Source organism: Corvus moneduloides, chromosome 8 (genome assembly GCF_009650955.1).
Source record: "Corvus moneduloides isolate bCorMon1 chromosome 8, bCorMon1.pri, whole genome shotgun sequence".
Taxonomy (NCBI): domain Eukaryota; kingdom Metazoa; phylum Chordata; class Aves; order Passeriformes; family Corvidae; genus Corvus; species Corvus moneduloides.
This window is the reverse complement of record NC_045483.1, coordinates 18,268,907-18,288,499: the sequence shown is the minus strand read 5'-3', so window position 1 is coordinate 18,288,499 and position 19,593 is coordinate 18,268,907. Positions and strand designations below refer to the sequence as shown.

At 41.1% G+C, this 19,593-nt stretch overlaps 1 protein-coding gene across 7 annotated transcripts in view; it reads right to left on the bottom strand.

Annotated features, from left to right (window-relative positions):
* ARHGAP22 (Rho GTPase activating protein 22) overlaps positions 1-19,593 on the bottom strand; it is a 135,177-nt gene that overhangs the window by 39,225 nt on the left and 76,359 nt on the right. For 4 of the 7 annotated variants that reach the window (XM_032116209.1, XM_032116210.1, XM_032116215.1 and 1 more), the window contains one exon: positions 884-1,060. The exons of 1 other annotated variant lie outside the window; for it this stretch is intronic. In XM_032116209.1, the coding sequence (XP_031972100.1) occupies positions 884-1,060 (177 nt within the window). Of the gene's footprint in view, positions 1-883; positions 1,061-19,071; positions 19,303-19,593 lie in introns of those variants that run through there. 2 more of the 7 variants (XM_032116213.1, XM_032116211.1) reach the window with 2 other exon arrangements.

Genomic DNA, 19,593 nt, shown 5'->3' with positions numbered 1-19,593 from the left:
ACTGGATCTTCTCGTGCATCAAGGTCACTTTTTTCCCCCCTAGATCCAGGAAAACAAGTAACTTCATTTCAGCAAAAGTAATTGTATTACCTAGCCCTTATCTGGCACTTTTTTATCTGTACCTCTCAAAAGAGGTGGACAGCACTATCTGCATATGATACCACTATTTGCATGAACTCCATCAGTAGTACACAAGTCACTTCAAAGCCCAGTTTCCAGTACCAAGGCAGTAGCTGCTGTCACCAACACTGAACCCATAAGAAAACATCTGTGAATCCTTGTTCTGTGCTAAACCACAAAAACAACTCCTGTCTAATCTGCTGACTTGAGAATTTGAAGATTGTGGTATAATATCAACACTGAAGGCTGGATGTTTTGTTCATTTTAACTACAGGGATTGTCAACAGCTGTATTACCCTACAGGTGTTCACTCAGCCTGAGCCTGTTCTTCCTCAAGCTACACCCCATTGAAGCCAGTGGAAGCTTTGTCTTCTCAACTGGGCCCTACATTAACTTAACTAAGATCGAAAGTTTTGTTGTCTCTGGCTGTACAAATGTTTGAGATGGGCATCTGCCTTTATGGAAGAAAATTGAGATAACTGGGGAAATCTTTCCTCCCCATAAGGTCCACAGAATAATTTGCTGTAAAAAACTGAATAGTGACAATAGTGGTATGTCTGTTATCACCACCCATTTCTGACTGAGACAGTTATACAGTCTGGATGTGCACTCCCCTTTCATTCCTGTCCATCCCCTGGCAAGAGAAAGAAAAATCAACCCCATCCCTTGCTTCAAAACACTTCAGACAATCAAGAGCTTATCTAGACATCTCAGTGATTTTACAGTGTTACACGTATCCTAGTATCACAAGAATATGTTTTACCTTGAGGCAAATGTTTTAATTTATGTGCATGTGAGCTATTTGCAATACCTCCACCAAATGGAGCCCATATAACCCGTCGGATGGCTTTCACCCAATCTTCCACTTCATTCTGGGAATTAGCCATGAGCAGGAAAGCCTCATGATTGACAGGCATCTTTTCCCGGTCCCCTGCACCACCTGAAAGGCAGAATATAAATCTCTTTTAGTATCTAGTTCAGAAGAGAGCAATCAACATTTAAAACCACTAAAAATCAGGGTCAAAATAATAAAATTATTATTTTAATTGAGCAGTTTTACAGCCAGCTCCTACTGATGTGCTGCATCACCCACAGAGCACAGGTTGATAGAAGATCAAAGCAGAAGTGCAAAACGTGCATTTCCAGTGTGGGAAACCTGGAAAAGTTCTATCTGCTGTCTCAGCAATAAGAAAAGCAAAAGCACAGGCTGTAAGACCCTATAGGAAAAGTAAAAAATTAATTCCACATACCTGTGCTGAGATATTGAGAGATTTTTACCCAAAAGGGGGACCACGTGAAATGCAAGACATTTGAAAATGCTCCAGATGTAGAAGTCACAAGGACATCCACTTTCCCCAAGTTTCTGGGATATTTATAGTCTCAATAGAGATCCAATTCAGAAGAAAGTTAAGAGCTGGGGATGTGATTCTGACTCTTCCACTTGTAAGAACTTCAGGAGCTATTAATGTTGGTGCACAACATGTCAGAAAAGCACTGACCAGAATATCAAATTCACTCAAGCTGTCATAAAAAACTGTCCCTTGTGGATACTCCAAGATGTGAAACATTTTGACCCTCTTTTCCTGTTTCATTTTTAGGTCAGTACTCACTCCAGCCAATTTACAGCTTCCCCTCACTCTTCATTTTATGTTCCAGAGCTGGACACAACCTAGTGAGTGCCACACAAACACATAAAAGCTTTATTAGAACAGTCTCTGTATGAAAAGGCTACTGATCCTGTCCAGTACAGCAGCTGCATCCCCAGCAGCCTGGAGCTTTTCCATAACCATGGAAACTGCCTTTGGCTTTGCTACAGAGATAACATCTGAGCCGTTGTGTCACTGCTGTTTCCATGCTTACATGGCTTTCAGCACCTACTGGCAAGCTAAACCTGCCAGCCTGTGCTGAGAAGCTGAGATTGCCTGTCCGTGGAATTCAGAGATAAGAGCAGGATGATGGTATGCTGTGGCTTCTACAGAGATGATTTAGCATACACAGAACATGTGCTGCTTAAATCCTTGCTAATCTGGGGAAAGAAGCAAGCTGGGAGCTGCCTGCAAGCCAAGGAAGTACTTTTTCTTGCTATTAATTGTTTTCTTGCCTTGACACACTCATGGAACGTTTATTGATTTACAAAGCAGAAGTGGTAAAATGAGATGCATGGAGAAGTATTTGGTAGCTCTCTGAGAAGCAATTCACTAAACTGGGAAACTGAGGCAGTCTTTCAGTAAAGAGGAGAAACAACAGCCACCAGGGACTAGTCATGCAGCTTAAGAAACAAAAGCCATGATGCTTTTTCCCCACATGTGCCCAAATTCTGCTTTTTTCCTCACACCATCCTCTTGGACAGTCTCCCATTTTTTAATTTACTGAATTATTCATATTCCTTAAGGTATATGAAGAGAACAGCTCTCTAGCTCAAGGCTAGGATGCAGGCATCTAAACAGATCAATGTCCTGCAATTCTGCACTGCAAGGATGACATACTTCATCCTTTGCATACAGAACTGTCAGAGCAGGAAAGTGCAGTCTGTGAAATTCCTGTCACTGCCTAAATCTTTTTACCAACATACTCAGCCTCATGGTGAAAGCAGAGGTAGTGAAGTCTAATTCTTGTACCTTACCCAACACACATACTGACATGCCCTTTCTCACGATCAAATATTTTATAAGAAATAAGACTTAAAAAAAGAGGCTTTCCACAGCCCTCAATACACATCAGAAATGGGTTTCAGGATGTAGTATTTGGCAGATAGATGGCCTGAGCTCAAGCTAGGCCATCATTCTTCAAAGAAATGAAACAGACTCAAAAAGACATTTACTTTATGGGTCCCACCACCAGCAAACAGTTTGGTCAAGGTAAAAATACATCTTGTTCTTAAGTTTAAAGGTACCAGCTGAGCCCTTGCCCACTCAAGGCATGAAGGGCAAGAAGAGACCAGAAGCTTGTCTTAGAATTAATCACAAGCTGTAAATAGTGGAATTAGCTGCACCAATCCATACAAAGATTGCCATAAGAAGCACAATAAGCAGAGCATGAAGATCACCTACTGGGCTTCTGCAAAACTGGCATCAGCATTTTCCCAAAGAATCACTGTACCACAGGGACCTGACTGCAAGTCCCCTTCCCCCTAAGATGTTATTTTTGACCAGCCAGCTGCTTTCTAAACCTTCACAGACAGCTGTCATGCAAGGATTTAGGGGAAAAAACCCCATGTATACTTCTATTTGAGTCTGTAAAAACTGGATGGGGAAAAAAAGATTTCTGTACACACTAGACCTGAGATTCTGCCAATGACTACATATAGTTCCTCCACGTTTGGCTTTCCCCACTGAAACTTGAAATAGGAGCAAGGTCATGACCCTACAATCTGCCTGTGGGAGAGTCAGTAGTGACTAGACATGTAAGTACAAGAAAATTAAGGCAACTCCACACACAAAAGCCAGCTTAGAAATAAGAATGCACTTCAGAATTGCTTCTTATGCTAGTATGATGTGACTATGCAGTGGCAGAGCATGTAGATCCACCTGTAAACATTTTTCTTTTTTAATAACATTTTATTCATTTCATTACTCATATTTCTTTGTACACTTGGCTGGTTCCTGTTACTACATCCTTGAGGCACCAAGCAGAAAAATTATGGGTGACTAAAAGGCAGAGTTCAGACACATCTCTCTACATTGTTGTGACATTCAACAGCTTTTGAGTCTTGGTAGTTACAAGAATGAGAAACAGCTGAATTCAAACACCTAGATCTTCTTAAAAAAAACAAACAAAAAATCCAAAAACCTCCCCAAACAAACAAACAGCCCAAGGAAACAATGTCACAAGAAACTTCTTAGAAATCTAGAATTTTACCTGAAATTCACATTATTTCTTTTATGGGCTCAGACTCAAAACAGGATCTTGTCCTGGATTTCAGGTTTGAATTGGAAACACAACACTGTATCAAATCAAACACACTAGACTTTAGGAATTGTTTCAGGAAAACAATTTCAAAGCTTCCTGTCCAGAAACACTTGGAGACAAAATTTTAGCTTTGCCTCTCACAGCAGGATGAAGTTCATATCCAGCTACTGAATTCCACCTCCTCTCTACCACTAAGGGAGCTTCAGCCCTTACTATGGTTGATGTTGAACTCTTAACCCTGAAGCACTCAAGCTGTACTTCCATTGTGTGAATCAAAGATGGTGTCTGCTACTCAGCACCATGACAGGAAAGAACACTCTGTTAACAATTTTAAACACAGACAAGGGTTTTTCATACCCTTGAACAGAATTTCCCACTCATCTTTAATCAAGCTTCCATATAAACAAGACTGGGCCTCAGAGACAAACCCTGTGTAGCTCAGGATTGCCATGGGCAGACATTCCAGTCCTTTCGCTCAAAGCTACTTTCATCTCCAGACCAGAGACAAAATAAAACTGTCTGCAAACACAAACAGAGTGCAAGTGTCTCAAAAGATGTGGCAGGAACAGGAGGCTTAACTTTGGGGATGAACAGTCCATTTGCTTTAGCATTAGCCTATGACCAGGGGATCCTGTATTCAGTTGCCTGCTGCAGGCTTCCTGCGTATGCTGGACAAGATGGACTGGATTTCATCTGTATGAAGCAAGCTGGCAGCTCTATTTGCCTCTCATCCAGGTGTACAGAAACTGAACCACTCAAAGAGTGGGAAAGGTGATGGCAACCATGTCAGCATATACAGTAAATGTAAGAGCCTAGAAAGATTAAGAGACTTGTTTGGTTGTTGCTCCCCATCAAGAGGGCTGCAGGTCCCAGCTGACTTGAATGCTTTGCTGCCCCTGTCCCAAGGTCCCTTTGTCAAGGTGCTTTACATACCCCGGGAGGTATCTTTGCCTGGAGGGAACAGTTTAGCTCCAGGCCCCCAGCTGCAGTGCACAAATGCTCTCTCCCCAGCACCAGACTAACTCAAGCCGGCAGAACTGCTCTCCTGTGCCTCCACTCATGGTTTCTGCATTTCATATGGCCTGGGAGCCATGACCTGCTAATGACAGAATTTACCTCCTAACCCTTCGAAATGATCCTCCTTTCAGCTTTCCCTCCATGCCCCATAAAAGGGAAGGTTAAATGCAAAACCACTGGGACTTAATCTTGCTAAAGTTCAGATGGAGTGCTGCAACAGCAGCAGCAGTCACTATATACTCTTTGAGGCCCTGTTTACTGAAAATTCTTTTTTTGACCATCCTTAGTCTGGTAAGCTTTTGCCAGAATGTGAAAAGTGTGAGGTATAATTTTGTTACATTTACTTATCCTACCCTGTGTTACTGTTCAAAGAACCTGCAACAGACAGACTGCACCTCTGCCTTTATACAGCTTTTTCCAGTGAGGAAAAGCTTCAATTTTTTGTTTGCCTTGAACCTCATTTACTCAAGCTTAACCTTCTTAGAGTCACTTGTGAAACCAAGCCTTAGATCCCCTTTGTCCATACAGAACAGAAATTCAGGGGGAACAGGACTGGACTTCTCCATGGGAGATGTTACTACCTCATTGCATGTAAAAGGAGGAACTTTCATATTCTCAAGCAAAGCTGCTGTTGGGTTCTGAAGTTGGCAGCTTCTTTCTTTGCTTAGGTAACTTCTTTTACTTCCACCTCCCCCTCTCTGGTTCGCCTTTCACCCATTTCTTACATCATTCTTCTTACTGATGTGCTTGTGTATTGTCATTACGTGAGGCTCCTGAGAAGTTACACAATTACAATAACTTGTGTATGTGTATACACTGACATGTTTGTTTACATGTTTGCACTGCTTTGGTGTGGATGGTAGCTGTAGTACTTTCAGTGAGAGTGAAATTCAGCTGGCTGTGCACAGGTGCTGCTGCAGCGCGCGGGAGGCAAACGGCAGCTCAGGGCTGGATTTGGGAAAGGTGGCTGGTGGGAAACACAAGGCCCAGCTGACGTGCTTGCCCTCAGTACTACAGCAAGTAGGGACAGGAAGCCTTTGATTGCAGACAAGCAGCAACAAAGATCTTGACAAATGGACAAAAACTAGCACTCACTGCTGAAAAGAACAATTGCAGTGATTCATCTTCCCTGACCTGCTCTTTATGATTGACTTAGAGGTGAGTATCAGAATTTGGGGCTCAAAGATCTCCCTGATAATGAAAGAAGGTGAAAAATGAGGAGATGAATTCTGTCAAGAGTAAGGGCAGCTCTGTTAAGGGGAATCTTCCTTTGCACAGCAGGAAAAAAAAAAAAAGAAAACCTGTCTTGATCTTTGGATTATGGAAAGAGACGAATTAAATATCAATGAGTAAGCAAAAGTTCATTAAGAATGCTTAGAACATACATTTTAAACCTAACTCCATTTCTTCAGTCTTCTTGTCTTTGCTTCCAGCTAATGCTAAACCTCTACCCTGAGCACGTTCCACCCCAACCAAAGGTTTTCAAGAGCCTAAATCCTGGCGATAGACCCTGTCTAACACAGCTGAATCCTGGGTTAACCTGCCATTAGCATCAGTTTAAACCTCACTGGGTTTTTTTTCCCTTTTTTTTTTTTCTGAATTATTCTTTAATAGAATGGAAAATTTTCTGTGAATACAAAACTCATCTTGGAATGGTCCATTTAGGCTTCCTGAGAACAGAAAAAACAGCAAGAAAAATCTGAAGTAGTCAAGGAGTGAGATAAAAACAAGGGAAACTGGGGGTTTTCCAGTATGGGTATGATTTGTGAGGAATTAAGCAGAACAGTAAACAGTGATGTGTGCTTGCCATGATTTTTTATTTGTATCTGTCCATCTATCCCCACCCACCCATCTAATCTATATATGGAATATATGAGTTGGAAGTTGATTTGGAGCTGAGTAAATGCATGATCATATTTTAAAATGCATACAACACTAAGAAAAAACAAGGCACATGAATTTAGTATCGTGTGGAGTGCGAATGAAAAAAACAAGCTTTGAATCAAAATACATTCACTGTGTCACATCTCCAATGGACAACATAATGGCAACTTTCCTAAAGAAACAGACACCTTTGTAGGTGAAAGGTGTTTCATTTCCACAGTTTGGAAAGAGTTTAGGGGGATTATAACATTCAACATCCATTTGGTTGTGTCAATGAGGAAAGGGAAATCTTAAATACCTTTTATTGTAATGAGGAAGCTCAGTGCATAAACTGACACAGTTCACAGTTTCTTAGGGCAGGATTTACAAGCATGCACTAAAATCTCATTGACTTCTCAGTCAAATATAAATGCCTAATTTCCTTAAGCTCTTTTCAATTCACCAAATTCGATGGTAGTTACAAGTAGAAGTTGATCAAATTTTCCAAGTAAAATTCACTGCAGAGGATTTTGGTGAGTCTGTAAATGGTTTTTCAATACCGTATCTTAGACCTCATCCCAGAGAATAAAGCAGAAGCAGACAAACACTCTAAAGCCACTGCCATCTATTAAGCAATCCAAAAGCCCTGTGATCTGTTCTCCTCTCCCATACCTTTCGTGGTTTCAGAAGCCATTAAACTGCTTTAAAAATGAACCAACAAAGAGATCAGACCTCACAAGTGTGGTTTCTTATGCAAGAACATCTGACAAGATTTAACATGAACAGAGTCACTAATAAGGCTTCTCTGTACTGGTACATGGACTACAGAAAACCCTTATAAACCTAAGGCTAGTGATCTGTGTCAGCTGTCACAATGAAGTGTAGGATTACTAAAACTACATGCAAGAAATGAAGATGAAACTAAATCTTTGGCCTGTTATACATAAAAACTGTGTCTGGCTAGCTTGACTCTCCTGCCTCAAGATACCCTTCTTGGTAACACATGTGACCTCATTACTCTAGACTTATCTATTAATTAAACTGAGGAACTGTTTAAGACTGCCAATCACTTCAAATAAACCAATGCCTTGGAAATAAACAAAACCCATATTCCAGGTAGGCCAAATGCTAGTAAGTGATGTCACACTCCAGGAACCATGGCAAGCAGAAAAGAACACGCAAGACCAGAGGAAGGGAGAAAAATAACTTCAAGTACTCTTCAAGAAAAAGTAAGTAGCATTACACACCAACTTCACCTTGAACCCCTGCTTGTAAAACCTGCTTACATGAATTCAGTGCTTTGTAATATTTGAGTCTACTTGAGCTGATTTTTCCTTAATGTGCTTTGTCTGCCGTTGTCTCAACTTTCAGACGTTTCAGTAAAAAAAATGCAGTCATTTTTAAGTTATACTTCTGGCATTAAAAACATATTTATTGTACTAGTATACCCATGCCCTTGTGTCTCCTTGTTTTCAGTTCTTTGCAATTTTAGAGAAGAGACTACTACTATGCTGCCTGGGATGTGCTGCTCACTGTGGCCATGAAGTACAGCTTAGGTTGCCTGGATTCACAATGGAGGAAGGCCACTTCTACTGCAGCAGCCCAATATTTAGAGTTCAGATGAGCCCAGGCACAACACACAACTAAGTACATTTTTTTTCAAGGATGCAGCATCTCCCTTGTACCAGCACAGCTCAGGTACCAATTCCTCCACCTTCTGCCCACAATTAGTTTGCTCTGTAAAAGGAACAGATATTAACAATGATCACACTGCCTCCCCAAATAGAGAGGTTTTACAGGGGCTTGTGAAATGTGCCCGCAACACCATACAGTATCCCTATAAGCAAGCTGCATTGCAATTACTTTGTTATCAGCTCCTACTAGCTAGCAGGAAGAGATGAAACCTTTCCAACATGGTCACAGCTAGTTTAGGAGGCCAGCAAGGAGGATGCCAAAGAGGAGTCATTTCATCCCCTCATGGAAAATGACCTGGTGATGGAAAGCAGGGATAACAAGGGGGAGCAAGAAATTTTTTTTCCCCCAGCACATTCTGTAGACAGCCTTGTAGCAATAGCAGGCTGCTTTCCCTTACCCTCCTTTCTTCCACTCCAGAAAACTAACCCTTACTGTCTTTCCTCAACATATTTCAGATCTAGAAAGCCACAATGAGCACAGTCCTTTATGTTGATGGCATGGAACTGCCTGGACTATGTGCCTAGAGTCATTTCACTGACGTCTGATTTGGAAGGAGAGGAAATGAATTTTTTCTCAGGCCAGCAGAAGCCACACACTCACAAGGAGGCAATTTAGGCCAGCTGGCAGGAGCTGCATGTCTGTCCCTACAAGACACATTCAGGAGACATCTAAATTAAGGCAACTTAATTTGAGGGTACAAAAAGAAGCTACAAATGTATGTATGAAAGACTCAGAAAATAGTAGCTCATCTGTGCAAAACAGGCCATATGGCTCCATGTGGTTCCCCAAAGCAGCAAGTACTCAACACTTCTGAAGAATGTATCAAATTATATATTCCAACTGTGGTTATGTTTACATGCTATTATAAGGGAGGAAATTCCTTCCTGACCAAAGATGATGATACTTCATGCTTTGAAAAATCTGAATGAAAATGACTGGATAATTTTTATGCATTACCATGCAACCACAAGTAATTTTCTAATTCTCATAAATTTCTTCAAATCTTTAACACCAAAAACAAAAGTTGAGGAAAATTTTATATTCTGAAAAGAAATTATCTACTATAACATCAGAATAGTAAATTCTTATCTATTTTTCTTTAATAATTTCATATTGGAGAGATAATATCCAATTTCTGCATTCTTTTGGAACTGTTGTGCTCACATTTGCCAGGTCTGCTCCATGACAGGAATGAAGTGGTTCATGCCTTCTAAATACATCTCTCTACAACCACCTTCTCCCCTCTACCTTGCCCCTCATAAGCCTATTTTTTCTTTCTCCTGCACTTAATCCACCATGAAACCAAAGACATCTTCACTGTATTTTTAAAGGACTACATGTCTCCCATCTTAGATAGTGCTCTGAACATTGAACTAAGGAGGATGGAAAAGAAACCATCCACTGGTAAAGCTTAGGCTGCAGATGCCAGAGCCTGTAAAGACTCTGATTCTCTGTAGACTGAATACAGGGTACTGCAGAAATTCAAGCCAACCAATTACGAACATTATTATCTTCTTTAGTAAAGTAACTGAAGCTTTACAAGCACAGTTTTGGCAGCAGCAAATTAATGGACTATCATTAAGGACTCAACAGTTGCAGACTTTGTTTTTACACAAAACGAAGCTATTTGTCACATTAACACAGAAAAAGGACTGAAATGCGAAAGCATATATAGTGTAGGCCATTGGCAAGTTTGAAGAAACCCTTGCCAATACTAATGATGAGACAATGCACATGGAAGTACTGCTGATCCACATCCAAACTTAAGAGCTCAGGGATATTCTGATCCAAGTCTGTAGCCTTGTTACAGTTCGCACAGACTAACAATTTTAGAGCAGTCTCCTCGCTGTATCTGGCTATGCATTGAGTGGTCAATAATCTTCTAAACCTGACTGTGTAGCACACAGCATTCTCCACTCTCACAACAACACTGTTTGGGAAAAAATGGGAAGTTCATACCTGTCCCTTGGGCCCAGCACTGCAGCCACTCAGACCACAGCTGCAGATGGCTAAAGGACTCCAGGCTGGGCAGGTGCAAAAAGCTGGGCCCTCAATTCTTTGTGCTTTAGGACAACTGTCAGTGAACTGCTACCAGAACAGTGCTTAGAAACATCAATTCTAATTCTGTCCACTCACTGGCAATGAACAAACTCCTCCCAGTTAATAGCATTATCAGAATGTCCATAGAAGCTCCATTGAAGTGGTTAGTTATTAGCTAATATAACCTCACTTTCCAGAGACATGATGGTTTAGATCAGATTCTAAACAGAAATAAAAAACCTATTAGGTAAACAGCAGCTCATCCTGAGAGATGTCTTCAGCTGGTGGCCTTGTTCCCACTGAAATTCAAGGGAATGTTGCACAGAATGCTTCTCTCCGACTCTGGATTTCCCAATGGAAGTTCTGTCTTGCAACATTCACTGCTACTATTACATACAGATGTACCCTTCCACTGCCTCCCATCTTGACAGCTGTGTGTCTCCACCATAGGCCAAAGGCCTGCACATAGGTAGCATCTCATCAGACAAGCTGAGATAATCACCTTTGAGTTGTAGAGACAGAGAGTAAAGCTCAGGTGTATAATCTTAGAGACCACAGTTCAGGCAGACTGCTCATGGAAGCCCACTTAGGGTTTGTGACTATTCAGAATTTTCATCAAGCACAGCAGAACTGCCTCAAGCCTTACTGTGCAAGCTTCCACTCCCATAGTGCAGAAAGTTCACCAGCACAAAAGCAATCAACCACTGAGCCATTGCTGCCCAGCTCCTCCAAACAGCAGCTTCCGAGCTGGTATGACCATTCCTGCCTGTACATCTCAGTACTCATGGACTGGGGCAAACTCCAGTGAAGTGACATCCTTTCCACAGAGATCCTTGAACTTCTTCTGGTCTTCCTAGAACAGCAAGGCATTGTAGTCTGCATGTTCTGTCCTGATAGTCTTCATCTAGAACAGTTAGCTGGCAAAAGGGAAATCCTTTTATCTGAAAACCTGGGTCAGCAGCCTCTTCTCCACTATACTGGCACTCACAGTCCCTTAGTAAAGCACACTGTCACTTACACTATGTTGCCAAAATGTACTCTAAACCTTCTTATGTTATTTGAAACTTTACAGGCCTGTCACATTTCAAGCAAGGCTACTGACCAAAGCTAGGTCACAGTCCTAGGAAGTCAGAGTCTCTTTACTAACAAGGGAAACTAAAAGAATTTCCACAAAGGAGCACAGAAAGGACACAAATTCTTCAGGAGACATTACGACTCACAGGAATCTGCCCCAAAAGTCCTGAAAGCTAACACAGATATGTACAGCAGCCAAATGTAACAGAGCAATTTTCTCCTGGTGCGAGAGCGTATTTGCAGCATGGATGATGAGACTGGGCAGCCAAACTCTGTAACCTACACCCCAGTTACCTCTAGAGCAAGAAACATTGCACATGCAGTTTGCACATGGCCATTTTAAGACCCACATATTCTGCAGAAACCCAGCCATCAACATAGTTTATGATGTTCAAATACAGAAGATGCAGTTCTTATCCCAAAGAACTAAAAAGCACTGCTCAGTCCTCCTTGTGATAAACTATTCAAATAGAAATGCCAGCATTGCCATTTGAGCTGATTCTGCCAGTGGTATGAACTACATGAAGTATATCTAATTACACAGATTTAAGCCACAGAGAACTAGAACTTGCATGAGGCCAGGAGAATATAACCCTCACTATTTGGAATACCCTCTACAAACAATATATTTGTGTATTTTTATGCTTATAGAAGCAGAAAGCCCATTCTGAAAATGCTGACATAAGCTGGGTTGCTGCACAGATTCACTGAGCCCTGTTGGTCCACTAAGAAAAATGCAAACAGGAACCAGGGCACAAGCATCTGCCTTGTGAGCCTCCTCCCTCTCCTCATCCTGCTTCTTTCTCAAGAGCACAGAACTGTATGCAGCCATGGCAGGCAGAATACGTTATAAGAATTTGTCTTTGTAGTCAAAGGCAGAATTACAGCCAGAAACCAGGATCTGCTTGGCCAATGATAGGGAATGTATTAAAAAGCCTTCCAGCTTCTGTTTCAAAACAAAGAAATCTTGATAAGCCTAAAGGCAGCAGCTGCTGCCAGCAGCATGCTGCCTTCCTTACCTTGGGGACACCTGCTGAGCTGCTGCCTGTTTAATATTACATTAAAACAGCAGCTTTCCAGATAATGAATTATGTATCTATAGTGAAACTGTGGTACACAGGGGGCTGGGAGGACATGGTTTGGAAATCAAAGAACCATTTGGGTTAATGGTCTGCAAAGCTGAAAAAAAAAAATTACTGATGGCTTTATGATTTGTCAGAGCCCAGTCAGGTAACAGAGGGAATGATGGGAGCATAGCAAGTGCCTCCTACTCTTCCCTTCTACATTTTTTTTTAGTTAACAGCAATCAGATGAATTTGAAAATCCGTAAAAGGGGATAGGGAAATAATAATAATAGTAGGGAAAAATAACAGGACTGTAAGCTTGTATGCTTGTGACTGCAGCCAGTTTCAGTACTCTAGCATTAAAGACACAGAAGGTTCCATGGTATCATGGTTTTTATTTAAATAGTTCATACTGTGAAAGCAGAAACCCAAGACAGCAGTAAACTATTGTCTTTGACATCTGGTCTCTGCCAGTTACCTTTAAGTGAAAACTTGATCCATGGTCTCTGAAGCAAATCTGCAAGCACTTGTCAAACAGACACAGCTTCTCCAGCCTTCCAGAGAGGTTTTAATTCTCTTGCCTTTAATTTAAGATCATCAGTTAGGTGATCCAGATACTAATCATGAAAGCATTACATGCTTGTAATGATCATTATGAAGCAGCATATTTCTAAATGCACAGTCAAACACTTGTACGTCTCAAATACTCCTGTTTGCAGATATTCTAGTCCTGTCTATACGAAAGTCTAAATATGAGGAAGGCTGATTCTCAGGAAGCCAACAGTAAAAAGAACTCTTTATACCACACACTTTATCCTAAGATCAGCTTCATCTAGTCCAGTTCTGTTACTGCTCTGTCCAATTAAAAATATCTAACACAGCTTGGACTGCCTTTTTCAAATAAGGAACAGTCACACAACAGTAATTGCAAACCACTCTTACAACAAGTATATGAAAACAGAAGTGATTTCAGTGTATGCTTTAGCTGTTAACAAACAAAAGAAATTTTAAAAAAGATTCTCCATTGTTGGAAATATGCTTTTCACATAGAATTAAACATTAGTGTTTTGAGAGAACAGGCGCTGAGACTGAAATTACTTCCCAAGGTTATATTGCGCATCAGTGGAGAAATGCCTTCTCTGTATTTAATAAAAATTAAAAAAAAAAAAAAAAATCCCTTGAATGCCACAATGAGAAATTCCTACATACCAGTGGGGAACTGAGATACAGAGACAGTGATTTCCAGTATGATGCTGGCTAGCAGAGTCAGAATGAAAAACACAACTACCACATCCAGGCAACCTGGATTAATCAAACATCAATTATCACAAAGCAAGGAATATGGTTTGGAAGGTTGGTTGTGTGCAACTGCAAAGGCAGTGCCAGCCCTAGAAAGCAAAAAATGAGTGAAAACAAGCCGAACAACATGATAATTGTTCTCCCAGCACAAGATGGAAAGGAAACCATTTTCTCATCAAAGCAGTGCTCTTGAAATGGGAAAGCCACATCAGAAATTAGGAGAGTACTGTGTCTCACAAAGCTGCTCCTTCACTCAGCAGCTCCAGAGGTTGCCTGGCACCTCCTCTCTTTGGAGAGCTTTAACTGGTGAGCTGAAGTCACCACTCTCTCAGCAGTGTGCACATGGGTCACTGAGAGGCACCACAGTGTTGGCCAACTCTGCCTCACGAGCACTACGATTCTTGGCAGCGCTGGCCTCTCTGCCTGCTGAATCCCAGAGCCCTGTGGAGAGAGTGGCCCAGATCCCACAAAAGCCTAGATACTGACTGTATAAAGCCCCAGTTCCACTCAGATTTTAATACTGATGAGGAAGATTTGCACCAGAGCCACATGGCTTTGCAAGTCATTTACTGAACAACAGATGTGTCTCTGTGGTGTCCTTCCAGCTCCTTTTATATCTCCAGGCCCATGGAATCCAGCACACCATTTCCTGGAGGCTCCGACTACTCGAAACAGTTGGGATCCAGACTGTGGACTCATCCTCTACACCCAAGTGCCTTGCTTTGATCCCAGATACCATGGGGTATCACCATGGCATGTTTGCACCTTGCTGCATCCCAAACCTCTGGAATGAATTTATTTGTAAGAATTTTAAGACTGATTTCTAGTCAAGGAATCAGTCCTAGTAAATAACACACCAATTCAAGAAGAGTTATCCAGGCCCTTTTCTACCTCATGAGGCTTTTTTTCTACTTTCTGAACTGGAGCATCCACCAGATAAGTGCAATAAGGAGTTTAATAACACACAAAGGGTTAGATCACATTGCTTGGGCTTCAGAGTTGAAAGAAAAGCCATACACCATCGCAGTTTCCAAGTCCACCTAATGATGGAGCTATCTAGCTCCTTTCTTCTCCACGCTCCGCTGTATTGAACTGGAGATGCATTGTTGGGCTAACTGCACAAAGTATTAACACAAGAGCAAAATCACAGTGGCCCCTTTGCAACATGACTGGTATAGACGCAGAACATCCTCATTTCCAGTCCTGGACCTTACTCCCCTCAAACCACAGTGTCGTATGGATTAAATGCTTCCTTTCACCAGGACAGCCTTTCTCAACTTTCATAATGTGTATAAAATTATCCATCCTGTGAGCACATCAGAGGAGGAAAACAGTCACAGACAAAATGAAGCAGGAGAGGTAACAGAGCTCAGGCTCAAATCCTGCCTTTAGCATGACCACCCCTGGAAGTCAACAGAGACAGAAGCTTTAAGAATACCAAAAGCAAAGCTGAAAGTCTTATAGGTTGACATCATAAAAAAGTGACCTAATTGTCAGCCATCAAATATCCTGAGGTTGCTGGGTGTGGGCTGCTCTTCTCAGACAGCAGCCAGCAGACTCCCTCCCGGGAGTGGCAGCCACATCACTTGTCTGCTGCACATGGCATTTTCCCCAGCAGTTCCATTTGCGGAACACAAAGAGCAAGCCTACAACATTAAAGAACACTCCCCTTCTTTGAAGTTTAGATTGTTTGGCTTGCCTGGCTACAAACTAAAACTGCACCTTAATCATCCAGCTTTGAAGTTCTGTAAATCTACAGCTGCAGAAAAGTAAGGACCACTTGGCAATAAAACATTCATTATTAAATTCTTTTGAATTAAAGTAGAAAAGGCTTTCCTGAAGCTGAAACTTTCTTTTTTGCCCACTAGAAATGAAGACATAAGTGAAAAATTGACAATGACTTGCCAGATCAGAGAATGACTACATGACATTTTATTGCCCAGTTTTGAACAGTATTGAGCCAGTGCTCAGGGAATGGCCAAAGAAAACAAAAACATTTACTGGAGAAAGACTTATGAGAAAACAGAAGGTTTTAACAATAGGCTGCAGAGGTTAATAAATAGTTTCATTGTTTTGATTCCTTATTTAAGGTGTGTGTGTGGATGTAACTGATAGGAGTTTGATGGAGGTTAAAACTGGTAATAGAAAAAATAAAGGAACCCTTACTTGCATCTTTCCAGAATCTGTCATTGCTGCATGTTTACCAGAGGGTATGAGTAGGGTAAGGCTGTATCCCCAAATGAGACCTACAGAAAGTCTCCATAGGCACAACAGTCTGCATAGCAAAGGATACACAGCAAGAGAGAACGCTCTACTTTGGCTTGGCTGTTTCATTTCAGGCATGCCTGGAAACTCTTGCAGCCTCAACAAAATAGAGAATTAATCCAAAACACAGGGTGGCCTGGCTGGAATACTAGTGAGGAGATAAAATGGTGCATTGTGAGAATAAAGCTCACTTGGAAAGAAAGAGGCTTCAGCTACACCCTGGTACAAAAGAACTAAGACAAAATCCTGCACTTCCTGGGATTTCAGGCTATAAGATACTTTGGAGAATCAGTTTCCAGTTCCCATCTCTGCTGACCACTTCCTGTATTAATCTAGCCAAGTTCCCTCTCAAGGCTGAATCAGGAGTGTTTACCCAGGAGTTTTGTTTTCCATACAATCAATATTTCTGGCCATGAACTTGTCCATAGCCCAGCTTCTGTCCATAGACCATCTGAACCCGTGGAGAAGAGATCACAGATCATACACAAACCTCACTGCTCCTGATGGCTTGCCACTTCCCTGTTCAGGGACACAGAGAACAGCAAGGTCAGATCCACTGGAGCCTGTGGCTACTATAGTTTTTATGCAACCACATTTTTGATGCTATGCCTAGGGCACTCTAATCATATAGAGCCTTTGAACAACCACATTTACTTACTGGGAATGATGTCCTTATTCAGATGACAGTAAAACCCTCTGCAAATGAAGCGCTTTCTGAAAGGGAGTCAAAGGGGATTGCCTTAAGTACCTGGATGGAAAGTGGCTCAAAAGCTGTCAGGAGTCCAGCTTCTTCAAAGCAAGATTAGCAGCAGACTGATACTAAACAGCTCATGGAGAAGCTCAGCTACCTCGGCATTTCCCACTCAGACACACAGTGCTTTGGCACTTCCCTGTCCTGGAAGCAAGAAAGGAAAGGACAGCACACAGCATAGAGGGCACCAGAAGCAATCAGGATCCCTACCCTGCCAGTGGGCCTGATTCAGGAGGTGTTCTGTACAGCTTGATGGATTTCACAGATCAGATAGATTTTGGCAGAAACAGGCTCCAAGAGGAAACACCCTCAGTTCAGTCAGCTGACAGTTTTCCTGTTGGCAGTGACTTACTGAGAGTACAACTGGCTGCTGTTCCCTGAACATTCCTCAGTCATCTCTTAAAGGCTGAATCTTACATTTCCTGGTTGTACCATCAGCCCCCTCCTGCAATGCCTTCTGCAGGCACAGGTAAGGCAGGTGCCTTTCCTAAGCCCCTGTTTAGAAATATATTGCTACTGTGGCACATGCTATAAGGGAAGGAAGCATTGGACAGCTGGGTGCCCCCAGGAAATGAGCAAAAATCATCCTATGCACCCTTGTAAAGTGGCATTTATATGTACACACATACAACAAAACCCTAAAAAAGAATTTAGCATAATCAAATTAATAATCCAGTTATAATATTTTTCCTTCTTTCTAATAAAAGCTTTGCTGAAATTATTCTACCCTTAATAATTTCTGAATTATTGTATAAATTTGTGTACATGTGTACACATTTCACTCAACAAAATACCAAATAGTTGGTACCAGCATCTACAGGTCAGCTTAACTAAATCATCACATCTCAACTGCTAGCTCTTGTGCAATCCCATTTTAAAATAGAAACCCAGAATAAAACACAAAGGTAATGCAAATTTGTTTTAACATTTTTTCCAAACGTTTTCCTCAACTTTACACCTGTGATGAAGACCTATACAATTCCCATTTGCATGTATGCCTTAGAAGAAAATTCATATTCAAACAAGGAATTAGACAAATACACATATTAGGTAAACACAGACATACATAAATGCCAAGATATATATATGTGTGTATATATATATATATGTGTGCGTATATATATATATGTATATATACATATATATGTAATTAGCCAGGTGAGCAAGTCAGATTCCTCAGATCCTCTGGAACTAATGCATGTCCCAGATTCAAGAAATCCCTGCTACTTGCCTTTATGCAAAGCCTACATCTGGACTGCTGGCTAAACAACAAATGTCACAATAAAGACCCATGCAAAGGAAGAAAATAATTTACAATCAATGTGTGTATTAGGAGTTTACTACACTGCCCATTTCTACAATGCTAGAGGCAGATTGCTCTCATGAAGAGTTTTGTATGTACCTGGAGAAAAATCAGTATTTCCTGAAAAAGCCCACATGGCAATTCACAGTGAACCTCACAACAGCAAGCTGAAAATCTCTGTGGAGTCATGTACTCAGGTACCCCTACATGGGAAAGATGCTAAGAGGAAACATGCTGTTCCTTCACTAGGTATTATTTATTATTTCAGTGTAGATGGAAAAGAAAATGCTCCTTTTGTACAAAAGAAACAAAAAATAGTGGAGCATTACTCAGCTGCCTACCTAAACTTATCTGTAAAAACAAACACACATATTCTCTGTTGCTCTTTTGTTCTATATCAGGGATTCCATCCCTGTGCAAAACACATGCTCCATATTTAAAGAGTTAAACATCCTCTCGCTTAGTTGACTTTTCTGAATGTAAAATGCAAGATAATAACATACACTGTATCTTGAACCAAAACTGCACACAGCATAACAAAAACCCCAGTGCTAAACGACAGGCAGTATGAATAGATCCATTCCCACTACTTGTTAGTTCAAAATAAATCCTTTACTGTGATTTAAAGGAAAACAGACAACACTAAACACACCAAAAAAATCATGACTTACCCTTTCGGAGACACTTGCTTTTCTTAAGATATTTGGCAGTAAAAAACGGCATGGCTGCAACACTAAGGTTTCAGCCAAAGCTGACCTTTTATTACCAAGTGCTAAGACAGAAATGAACAGACCAAAAAGAGAAAGCAAATTATTATACCAGATCTTTAAAATGCTCAGAGATGAGCAAAGGGAATTCAGAGTGGGATAAAGTATGTCAAGTTGCACGGTGGGGATTGCAGATATCTTTCTGCTCATTAGCACTGCTGTTCGAGTTATTTAAAGTGTGCTCGGGGGAAATGAGGACAATTTCCATGACAATATGTACAGTATCATATAAGGAGGAAGCATTTTTTAGGCAGAACTTCTGCATTACTCAGCTGCTACAGCAACCAGCAATATGTTGAGAAGAAAAAAAAAACAAACCCACAACAGGTTTGGATAACATTAAAAAAAAAAAAAAAAAAAAAGCCTGATTCTATTAACCACTTCTTGTCTTGAGTAGAAGATTTATCACTATAAATCTCCTGTCAT